Here is a 12,119-nt window from a genome sequence, read left to right as displayed (position 1 = left end):
AAAAAATTCTAAAACAAATTGAAAGTACCAAATTATTTTTATCTGTGCCACGTTCCTATGGAATATGGAATGAAGCAGGGCAAAGGCTAATAGAGTGTTGCCAAGAGAACACACTGGTCATAGCAAACACTTTCTTCCAACAACACAAGAGAAGACTCTACACATGGACGTCACCAGATGGTCAACACCAAAATCAGATTGATTATATTCTTTGCAGCCAAAGATGGAGAAGCTCTATACAGTCACCAAAAACAAGACCGGGAGCTGACTGTGGCTCAGATCATGAACTCCTTATTGCCAAATTCAGACTTAAATTGAAGAAAGTAGGGAAAACCACTAGACCATTTAGGTCTGACCTAAATCAAATCCCTTATGATTATACAGTGGAAGTTAGAAATAGATTTAACGGACTAGATCTGATAGATAGAGTGCCTGATGAACTACGGAATGAGGTTCCTGACATTGTACAGGAGATAGGGATCAAGACCATCCCCATGGAAAAGAAACGCAAAAAAGCAAAATGGCTGTCTGAGAGGCCTTAGAAATAGCTGTGAAAAGAAGAGAAGTGAAAAGCAAAAGAGAAAAGGAAAGATATAAGCATCTGAATGCAGAGTTCCAAAAAATAGCAAGGAGAGATAAGAAAGCCTTCCTCAGCGATCAGTGCAAAGAAATAGAGGAAAACAACAGAATGGGAACGACTAGAGATCTCTTCAAGAAAAATAGAGATACCAAGGGAACATTTCATGCAAAGATGGGCTCGATAAAGGACAGAAATGGTATGGACCTAACAGAAGCAGAAGATATTAAGAAGAGGTGGCAAGAATATACAGAAGAACTGTACAAAAAAGATCTTCATGACCAAGATAATCACAATGGTGTGACCACTGACCTCGAGCCAGATATCCTGGAATGTGAAGTCAAGTGAGCCTTAGAAAGGATCACTACGAACAAAGCTAGTGGAAGTGATGGAATTCCACTTGAGCTATTTCAAATCCTGGAAGATGATGCTGTGCAAGTGCTGCACTCAATATGCCAGCAAATTTGGAAAACTCAGCAGTGGCCACAAGACTGGAAAAGGTCAGTTTTCATTTCAACCCCAAAGAAAGGCAATGCCAAAGAATGCTCAAACTCCCACACAATTGCACTCATCTCACACTCTACTAAAGCAGTGCTCAAAATTCTCCACACTAGGCTTCAGCAATATGTCAACCATGAACTTCCAGATGTTTAAGCTGGTTTTAGAAAAGGCAAAGGAACCAGAGATCAAATTGCCAACATCCACTGGATCATCGAAAAATCAAGAGAGTTCCAGAAAAACATCTACTTCTGCTTTGTTGACTATACCAAAGCCTTTGACTATGTGTATCACAATAAACTGTGAAAAATTCTGAAAGAGATGGGAATACCAGACCACCTGACCTGCCTCTTGAGAAACCTATATGCAGGTCAGGAAGCAATAGTTAGAACTGGACATGGAACAACCGACTGGTTCCAAATAGGAAAAGGAGTACGTCACCCTGCTTATTTAACTTATATGCAGAGTACATCATGAGAACGGCTGGGCTGGAAGAAGCACAAGCTAGAATCAAGATTGCTGGGAGAAATATCAATAACCTCAGATATGCAGATGACACCACCCTTATGGCAGGGAGTAAAGAGGAACTGAAGAGCCTCTTGATGAAATTGAAAGAGGAGAGTAAAAATGTTGACTTAAAGCTCAACATTCAGAAAACTAAGATCATGGCATCTGGTCCCATTACTTCATAGCAAATAGATGGGGAAACAGTGGAAACAGTGTCAGACTTTATTTTGGGGGGCTCCAAAATCACTGCAGATGGTGATTGCAGCCATGAAATTAAAAGACGCTTACTCCTTGGAAGAAAAGTTATGACCAATCTAGATAGCATATTGAAAAGCAGAGACATTACTTTGCCAACAAAGGCCTGTCTAGTCAAGGCTATGGTTTTTCCAGTAGTCATGTATGGATGTGAGAGCTGGACTGTGAAGAAAGCTGAGTGCTGAAGAATTCATGCTTTTGAACTGTGGTGTTGGAGAAGACTCTTGAGAGTCCCTTGGACTGCAAGGAGATCCAACCAGTCCCTTCTAAATGAGATCAGTTCTGGGTGTTCTTTGGAAGGAATGATGCTAGAAACTCCAATACTTTGGTCACCTCATGCGAAGAGTTGACTCATTGGAAAAGACTCTGATGCTGGGAGGGATTGGGGGCAGGAGGAGAAGGGGATGACAGAGCATGAGATGGCTGGATGGACGGAAAGAGTTGGAGTGAACTCTGGGAGTTGGTGATGGACAGGGAGGCCTGGCATGCTGCAATTCATGGGGTCACAAAGAGTCGGATACGACTGAGCGACTGAACTGAACTGACTGAAATCAACTTTCAGATTTTTTTTCTTTTCTTGTTTTGGTGCCGAAACCCAGGAAACTCCAGAATGTTGCCTTTGAAACCACTCTTAGAGAGGTCTCTGGGGTGGGATATGTGTATTCTTTCTTACAACTGATTTATGATGTTGTACAGAGGAAACCAACACAACATGGTACAGCAACCACCATCCAATTAAAAACATTCAGGTGAATGAACAGTAGAACTAGAAAAAATGGTCTTCGTCAGCACACAAAATGTATAGATAGGAATTTCAGTTTTCTTCTGGTACTTTTCTCACCCTGTATATTTAAAATTTTTGATCTATACTCCCTCTGAACTTTTTGGTGAGATAAAAATCTAGTTACTTTTCTCTAAATAGTTACCAGGCTATTTCTCCACCATCTACACCTAATTTATCTTTCTAATAGAAAATGTCATCAAGCAAATTTTTATATCTAAAAGGGCAAATCTTTGTCTACTATACAAAACTTTCAATTTCATCACAATTGAAGACAGCATGTGTAACCCAAAATCTTTAAAACCACGATGTTTATTTGGTTTAAATATGGAAAAACCATAGATCCTAAGAAAATGTCCTCTTAGTCAAGGACACACCCAGCTTCCTACTTCCAAGCTGTCTTCTAAGGTCCTTCTCTATACACCTAAGTGTATACTGATATAAAATGGATATTGCATTGTATCTGAAGAATTTTTAACCCAGAAGTTGACCTGTCATGGGGATTATTTTTCTTACTATGCAGTTTTCTGTAATACATAACATTATGGTATAAAAATGTGTACATTAAATGCCAACAACATCAAAAATCTGTCCATTGCCAATATCCACAATGGACAATCCATGGGAAGAAGAGTTTTCATAAATCACATGAGAAAAACAGGGTGAGAGCCAGGGAGTTCCAGAAGATTTCTTGAGAGCTATAGAACTTGAGAGTTCTTACTCATGAGTACATCATGTTAACACATGCATAACAACAAAGGAAGAGGAGGAGAAGGAAGGACAAAAAAAGACGCTTTTCATGTTTCATTTCAGTTCCGTGATTACTGACATTCAGTTAAATCACTTTAAAATGACCAGTAAAGTGCTCTATAAGGGGAATTATAAGCGGGTCCGAAAGCAGCTAAGGCTTTTGCAGCCTATCAAGTCTGTGGGGCGCTGGATCCCACAAAGGTGTCTGTGAGCCTTGGAGGGGAAACTCACAGGAGGGAGCCCTGCCAGGCCCTTCCTCCCCACTTACCTGTTCTTCTTGTCCCTGTCATTCAGGCCATTCTTTCTGAGCAACAGAACCTGCTGCACTTTGGCTACGTTGCCTACGCTGGCAGCTTTGTGGATCTTTTTGAGGTCCCTGTCTCGGATGTGGTACCCGGGCTGGAAGCTGGTTCTACGATGACCTCTGTCTCTCCCCAGGCTGATGGAGGAGTCTAAGGGCGACTCGCCCTTCTCACTCCTGTAGCCAAAAATCTTCTTCATCGCAGAGCCTATGGGCTCCAAACACACCTCACCTCCCCCTCGGCTCTTCACAGTCCCCTAAACCCAACACAAGCACTACAGGTAAGCCTGTAAGCTTAATGGTTTGCTTAATGGTTTGCTTAAGGTAAGCTCAACGGTTTGGAATCTTTCATCCCAGAATGATCGTTGCTAAGCGACACCTCTAAACACATTGCCCGTGTGCCAGAATGCCCAGTGTGCATGTGCAAGAACTGGAAGTGCATTTTTCAAAAGAAGCAAACAATATCAATAAACCCTTACCTAAGGGAAGAAGGAAAGAGAGGAAACTGAAATAACCACAGAAAGGAAGGTGACATTACAACAGATACCTCAGAAGTAAAGAAGCATAATCATAAGGGGACGTTATTATTGATGAACAGTTACAAATTGGAAAACCTAGAAGAAATAGATAAATTCTGAGAAACATACACCCTGTCAAGACTAAAACAAGAAAAAATAGAAAAACTCAACACTCCAGGAACAAATAGATTCAAATATTAATTTTAAAAAAAATCCCAAAAGTTAAAATCTTAGGACCAAATGGCTTCACAGCTCAATTCTACCAACATTCAAGAATTAAAAGTAAGACTATGCATAAAAAACACTTGAAAAAATTCAAAACCCATTCATGATAAAAAAAAATTCAATAAAATAGAAATTTCCTCAATACCATAGGTGGTATGGTATATGGTATCAAGGCCATTTATGAAAAGCATGAAAAATGAAAGTGATAGTCACTCAGTGGTGTCTGACTCTTTTGTTATGCCATGGACTATACAGTCCATGGAATTCTCTAGGCCAGAATATTGGAGTGGGTAGCCTTTCCCTTCTCCAGGGAATCTTCCCAACCCAGAGATAGAACCTAGGTCTCTCGCAACGCAGGCAGATTCTTTACCAGCTGAGCACCAAGGAACCCCAAGAATACTGGAGTGGGTAGCCAATCCCTTCTCCAGTGGATCTTCCTGACTCAGGAATTGAACCAGGGTCTCCTGCATTGCAGGTGGATTCTTTACCAACTGAGCTAACAGGGAAGCTAGTCTACTTGGGAAAACAGCGTCTGATAGTAGGAAAAGCAGGGACCAAGAGGCTTTGACCAGGATGGCTCCCATTGTTAAAAAGAAAAAAGCCCTGTCCTGTGGCTGATTCATGCTGATATTTGGCAGAAACCAACACAATACTGTAAAGCAATTGTCCTTCAGTTAAAAATAAATTAAAAAAAAAAAAAAAAAAAAAAAAAACCTCTCCCTCAACTATGCTGCCCCCTTTACCTGCAGCCTCAAAGGTGCTCAACCCACAACCAAACACCCTGAAGGAGCTGCCCAGCCTCACTCCTTCTCGCCACAGCCTAGATTCTGCTCCCTCACTCTGGAATTGTTCTCTCTGCCACCGGAGCCGAAATCAAACGGCTTGCCTACAGGTGAAGGGGGAGAGCTCTCAGCACTTCAGGTCACAGGTGCTAGATGGTAAGGTTCAGAGAAAGCTGCCAGTGATGTTACCAGGGTATAAACATCACATGGTGAGGCCACGAGCTGGATCCTCACTGGAGGGAAAAAGAGCTCAAGACCCTCAGTCCCTGATCTGTCCCCACAGATGGGGAGGGGGGCAGGTTGGCGTGCATACAGTCACAGGCTGTTGTCACTTCCTGGCGGGGAGGGGACTCCTGCCCTGTGTCTGTGCGGCTGACGCACTGTGCTCTGATTAAGCGCATCCCAGGTGTGGAGAACAGCTGGAGCGGATGTTCAACCTGCCTCAGTCTGGCTCCCGGCAAAGAGCAATGAGCTTTTTCCTCTTCCCAGGTGGTGGCTGAGGCTGGGAAGAAGCAGGAAACACACATTTGCTCAAGAGCACATTCTGATCTAAACTCACAGTGTAGCGTCAGCCTCTCATTTCTGATACTGCAGGACAGGCAACAGCCAACCTGAAAGGTGGTGAAATTGGCCCAGGTCTGAACCTGGGTGTGTGTGGGGTGGAGAGAGAGGATTCTTTATCAGGGACACGGATGGGCCCTGGGGCTGTTTTCAGCCCGTGAATGAGGCTGAGGGATGGAAGAAGTATTTCTCCAGGATCGAGGCAAGTGCAGCCGGCAGCTCCAAGCAGTCCTTGGGCTGCTCTGTCCACATCTGCTCCCTGGTTAGTTTCTGAAGCTGTCAGAGCACAAGAAAGCTGTCTAAAGGAAAGTGGGATGCTGGCGTTCAGATGCTTAAATAAACCACATCTGTAGCAGGGCAGAACCCAAGGGCCATGTCTGGGCCCTCAGCTTTGAGAAGAGAGATCATAGTCGTATGTGGATAAGACAAAGCTCGGGATGCTGGAACCCTTTTGAATTATTACTCTGGCTCTGCCCCTAAATGAGCCTCAGATATTTCAACCAATTTATTTTCTCCATTTCTCTATGGATCCATGTATCTATCTCCTTCCTACTGTGACCTCAGCCTGCAAATTAGACTGTTTGCCTGGGGAGGGAGAGGGCTAGTTCTCACCCAGTACTGATTTGGCACTAATATAAACTAACCCCCACAGTGATAAAGAAAAACCAAGGGGTGCAGCAGAAGGAGTCAGATTTTGGTGGCAGGCAGGCCGTGCATGTGCAAATCCCAGCTCAAATATTAAGTTTAAACCCTCAGCCTCAATTGTCTCATCCAACTTTATGAAGTTGTGGGTGTTGGAGGCTATCACGTAGAGTGAAGGGGCATTTTGTTAAGCGTACACGCGGCAGCGGTCACTACTCTTGTTCATTTGTGCGTGATCACTGTTTCTGCAGAAGCAGGGAAGTGCTGTCACTAGGTGGAGCGCCAGTCTAGTAAGGGTGGACATTAGGTATAATCAAGGCAAGGCTGGGGAGGAAGGAGGGGTCCAGCTGCTCTGGAGACAGGGCAGGAGGCAGTGGGCCTGGACAGGTGGGCACCAGGCCCCAGACCCCAGGGTGGTGAGTAGAGGAAGGCTAATGATGAAGGTCCTCAACTGAAGAGGAGCACAACTCAGGCCTAAACACGTCTGCCTGGACAAGACAAAGTACCGGTGGACCAGGGCCAAGGAATGCGCTGCTGGGGAGGGGACAGAGGGGAACCCATCTCCCTGGTTCCTCCAGCAGAGGGTGAGTAGCTGCTCCCCTCGGAAAGGTTACGTAACCTCACCAAAGTCACTCAGACAGTAAGTGATGGACCCAAGGTTGAAAACTCAATTGTCTTTCCTACTGTGTAGCATGGGGCACTCTGCTCAATGGGATGTGGCAACCTTGGATGGGAAGGGAGTTTGGAATGAACACTGGAGTATGTGTATCTTTTTGAATTATAGTTTTCTCCAGATATATGCCCCAGAGTGGGATTTCTGAATCATACAGTAGTTCTAGTATATTTTCAGCTTTTTAAGGAATTTCCATACTGTTCTCCATAGTGGCTGTACCAATTTACAGTATTACCAATAATGTAGGAGGGTTTCCTTTTCTCTACACCCTCCCCAGCCTTTATTATTAGTAGACATTTGGATGATGGCCACTCTGACCAGTGTGATGTGATACCTCATCGCAGTTCTGTCATGCATTTCTCTGATAATTAGTGATGCTGACCATCATTTCACGTGCCATCATTTCATGGCAATCTGTCCATCTTCTTTGGAGAACTGTCTACTAACGTCTTCTGCCCATTTCTATTTTTTATTTTTATTTATTTGTGTTGCCCATTTCTAAATCGGGTTTTTGGTTTTTTATTTTTACTTTTTTGACATAGAGCTACATTTGTATATTTTGGAGATTAATCCCTTGTCAGTTGCTGCCTTTGCAAATATTTTTTCCCTGTTAGTTTTTTATTTTGTTTTTGTTTCCTTTGGTGTGCAGAAGCTTTTAAGTATAATTAAGTCCCATTTGTTTATTTTTATTTTTATTTTCAGTACTCAAAGACATGGATCAAAAAGGATAGTTCTGCAATTTATGTCAGAGTGCTTTTTTTTTTTTTTTTTGGCCGTGCCATGTGACTTGTGGGATCCTAGTTCCCTGACCGGGGATCGAACTCAGGCCCACAGCAGTGAAAGTGCCAAGTCTTAACCCTTGGACTGCCAGAGAATTCCCTCAAAGTGTGTTCGGCCTATGATTTCCTCTAAAAGTTTCCATTTAGGTCTTTGATCCATTTTGAGTATACTTTTGTGTATGGTATCAGAGGATGTCCTACTTTCATTCTTTCACTGTAGCTGTCCAGATTTCCCAGCACCACTTATTGAAGAGGGTTTTCTCCACTGTCCATCCTTGCCTCCTTTGTCATAGGTTAAGCGACCAGAGTTGCATGGAGAGAAGAGCCCACTTTATGTTGTTGAGTCCTCCTACCCCAGATCTGATCTTTCCATCTATTCCAGCGCTTTAAGGCTTTTCTCATTCAAGCAGGGACAGTACATGTGCAGACAGACGGAGCGGAGGGGGCGTGCAGCAGCTTCAGGAGAGCGGAGGCCACCAGGACGGGGAGAGAGGTTGGCTGCAGTAGAACCAGGACTGGGCTTCTGTCCAGGATGCTGTAACAACGTCCTTAACACACCTGCATGTTCATGTAGTGCATATGAGTGCTTCCTATAGAACTATTTTTCTCTATCTCTGAAATATTTTAGTTTAAAAAATATCTAGAAGTTAATCGGTTTTAATAGAAAAGGATTTAATTGCAAATACAGTGACTTCATATTACAGTAGTTTATTCTGGTAAACCAAATGACCATACTTTATGTATATCTTGGATATAAAACTATACTTTTTCCCTTTTTTTTTAAAACATATCATACACTTTCCAGTGTGATGACATTTCAATGAGGAAAAGATTGCATTCACAATGGATACCATCCTCCCTGAGTCCACAGCCCTAAAATACCAGCACTGTCTAGACTCCCTCGTGGTGGAACGGGCCCTGACAAAAAGGCTTCCTTCCTCTATCCCTTATCGCCAGTTGAAAGTCACAGAAAGTACATTTCTGGAGTGTCTCTATCGATCCACCAACGAGAATGCCAGTGACTAAACCCATAGCACTAACAGTGCAATGGTAAAACTATAGAGCCCTGACTTTGCGTTTGAATCTCTGTAGCCAAGGTCAGAAGTGCAACATTAAAATTGCTTTACTTTACCATTTACCTTGCTGGGAACCCCATAATCTGTTTTGCTTGTCAGTAGCAAAATTAGGAATGTAACTCTAGAAGTTACCCAAAGACCACTAAAAAAAAAAAAAAGTAGTCTTTTCCAACCTGTTTCCCCAGCATCTGGCACACAGACCTTCATTAAATGCTTGTGAGATAAACAGAATCACAATCCTCGTCTATCCAGGGGTGTACAGCCAGTGAGCCACAATAAGTTACAGCATCACAGTGGTTTACTTTAAAGATGTTCTTTCAAAACGAACTCCAGGAAGAAAAGCAGTCTACACAGCGAGGGATGCTGTAGCAATCTTGCTGAGCAGTTTGTTGAGAGCTCTTTTTCTTCCAAGAATCGGGACTTTTTCTCGGCACCTCGTTGCTTCTCTTTAGTGACTTGAAGCACTTTTGTCAGGTGAGCATTTTCCACATCGAGCTCCTTGAGCAGCAGATCAGATCGGGTGTTCTTTTCAAACTGGAGAGGGGAGAAAGCCACAGTGTACTGCACGTCTAACGCAGCCACGCCACGCCACCAGCTCTCCCTTCCTATTCCTCCATGCGTGTTCAGACTAGTTTGGGGAACCTTACAAATCAGAGACATGTTAGATGTAGTGACAGGTTTTGTTATCCTGGCATGAGAGAGGAAACTGACGAACTATGTGGTAGAGAAAATTTAAGCCAACTTTGTACAAATTGACTTATCACGAAATGAAGATAAGAAGACCCAAATCTGGAGGCCTCCAAAAATCAATGAGGAAACTGTCAAGAGTACCCAAATGATGGCCTTATCTCAGTGCGCTCTGCAGGCCCACCATGCCAGCCGGGACGCACCGAGGCACCTTGGGTGCCACCCACACGACACTGACAGGGGCTTCAGTGATGGGGACACAGGACACACTAGTCAAGATGCAAAGACGCAGGGGTCCCGGCTTTGGGCTTTGAAAGTCCGCGCTGAAGCCACTCACTCAAGTAGCTACCGAGCAGCTCGGCGGGCCAGTGCTGCCCGGCCACGGCCCTGCTCCCACAGGCACGTGTTCTAACAGGAGCCAGCAGAGCGCGCAGTGTCAGGTGGCGTGTTAACAGAGAACCCAGGCGGGGGACACACGGCTGAGCCTGAGGTGCACAGAGACCTGAAAGAAGCATGGAGGACGCGCGGGCGGCTGCCTGACGCAAACCTCCCGGGCAGAGGCCGGCGCATGCGCGGTGGCAGGAACGGCCAGGAGGCCGGTGAGGAAGGCAGGGCCGCCACGCCGGCTGGGCGAGGGGCCGAGGGGAGGGGGCCAGGTCCTGCAGGATCTCCAGGCCACCGGAGAAGCCGCTGTCTACTCTGAGGCAGGCCGCAGCTCCAACGTATCTAAGGAAGACTGCTGCTGCTGAGGGGCTGGTAGAGGAGACGAGGAGCCCAGCTGTCAGGACCCAAAAGACGGGGCGTGGGGCACGCGATGGGAGCTCTGCTCCGCACTGAGGGCCGCGCTGAAGAGCCAGATGGGCCCCTGGGTGGCCGGGCGGCTGGGAGCAGACAGCTCTGAAGGGGCGCCTGTCAAGGCAGCAGAGAACTCGATGGGAGGACCGGGCTCCAGAAGGTGGTGCTGAGGAGACCGGAGAGGGGGCGGCAGAAGCGGGGGTGGGTGAGCTGAGCACACGGCCATTTCTCTGGGACCTTCTGGTCTTACGGGGACACAAGCCCAAGTCACAACTGAGAGGAGGGGAGAGGGGCTGGGGGTCAGAGGCAGAGCGGAAGGGCCCCCCAGACAGGGGTGTGGGGGAAAGGCGGCAGTTGGGACAGTCAACCCCTACCCGCCCCCTCCCCCAGCATGTAGGAGCCTCAAGATTTACTTGGGGTTGAGGTTTTACCAAGAGTAACTGGTGGGTAGGGGGTCACCAGGAGTCTGACGGCTGGGAAGGAAAGTGAGGACCCGGGGACCGAAAAGGTTGGAGGGCGGTGGTGCCGGCAGGGCAGGGGCTACACAGGTTGGAGTGGGGGTCTAAAGCGGGCAGCCTGCGCAGAGTGACTCAAACTGGGGACCCGCGGCTCAGGGCGCTCCAGGTAAACCACATTTGGTCACTGTGGAAGAGAAGCATTTCCACAGATGTGCTCACATTTCACTTCCTGGAGCACCAAGCAGACCTCAAAGGACAGCAAGGCCTCTCTCTCCCCTCTCCCTGCCCTCCTCTCCCCTTCTCAGCACTTCCGCAGGACACAGGGTTCTCTGGGGTCCTGTCTCCCTCATCAGCTACCCAGATGCCCAAAGGAGGCGTCCGTCACTCACCTGTTCCTTCAGCTCACCCACTTTCTCTTGGAGGAGCACTTCCATGTTCTTCAAAATCGTTTCCACCTCCTCCACCCACTCTTCTGTTGCTTTCAGCTGTTTTTCATGTGCTTCCTGAATAAGAGGAGGTTAGAGATCAACACCAGAGAAGGCAGTGGCACCCCACTCCAGTACTCTTGCCTGGAGACTCCCAGGGACGGGGGAGCCTGGTGGGCTGTCATTTATGGGGTCGCACAGAGTCGGACACGACTGAAGCGACTTAGCAGCAGCAGCAACAGAGATCAACACAGTACATTTTAAAAAGAATCATCTCAGGCTTATTTACTTTAGAATGGAAATCAGCTGAAGTGTACAAAATCTGAGTATCTGGCTAACCTTTCATCTATAGGGAGGGATGGTTAGAAATGTCTCACAAGCCACAAAGCTGCACTTCTCACTGTAGTGTGAGCAGATAAGAGACTCTTTGTCCTAGGATTTTAATCCTAAATGACTCAAAGTTGAGTTTCCCTAAACATGGTAGTCTTTCTAGGGGATCTCTGACTAAATTTCCTTTGTCAATAATCTGTCCTAGCTTAAATGTCTCTCCAGCACAACGTGTTTGCATAATGCTATAAGGCTGTTCTTCGTTAGAATTTGTATTTTACAAATGTCAGATTTTACCCACCTTTCTAATCTTGCACAAATTCCTTCCTCAGGAAGGCACCTAGCCCTCTGCTACTCCTCACCCTCCCACTAACCTATGAACTTTGAGGACCCAAATGTGCTTCCCCAGGCTCACACTTTGAGGTGCTCACTCACTGATGCCTGAGAGACTGCTCTGAGGTGGGAACCACTGCCACCAGAGGTTGAAAGAAATGGAAGCACA

At 46.0% G+C, this 12,119-nt stretch overlaps 1 protein-coding gene across 1 annotated transcript in view; it reads right to left on the bottom strand.

Moving 5' to 3' along the window:
• LOC139186652 (ankyrin repeat domain-containing protein 26-like) overlaps positions 1-4,257 on the bottom strand; it is a 53,800-nt gene extending 49,543 nt beyond the window's left edge. The window contains exon 1 of the mRNA XM_070802000.1: positions 3,637-4,257. Coding sequence (XP_070658101.1) covers positions 3,637-3,869 — 233 coding nt within the window. The 5' untranslated portion in view covers positions 3,870-4,257. The remainder of the gene's footprint in view (positions 1-3,636) is intronic.
• Positions 4,258-12,119: the final 7,862 nt, after the last annotated feature.

Source organism: Bos indicus, chromosome 13 (genome assembly GCF_029378745.1).
Source record: "Bos indicus isolate NIAB-ARS_2022 breed Sahiwal x Tharparkar chromosome 13, NIAB-ARS_B.indTharparkar_mat_pri_1.0, whole genome shotgun sequence".
Classification (NCBI taxonomy): Eukaryota; Metazoa; Chordata; class Mammalia; order Artiodactyla; family Bovidae; genus Bos; species Bos indicus.
The sequence above is the reverse complement of the archived record's forward strand: the minus strand, read 5'-3'. Positions and strand labels throughout refer to the sequence as shown.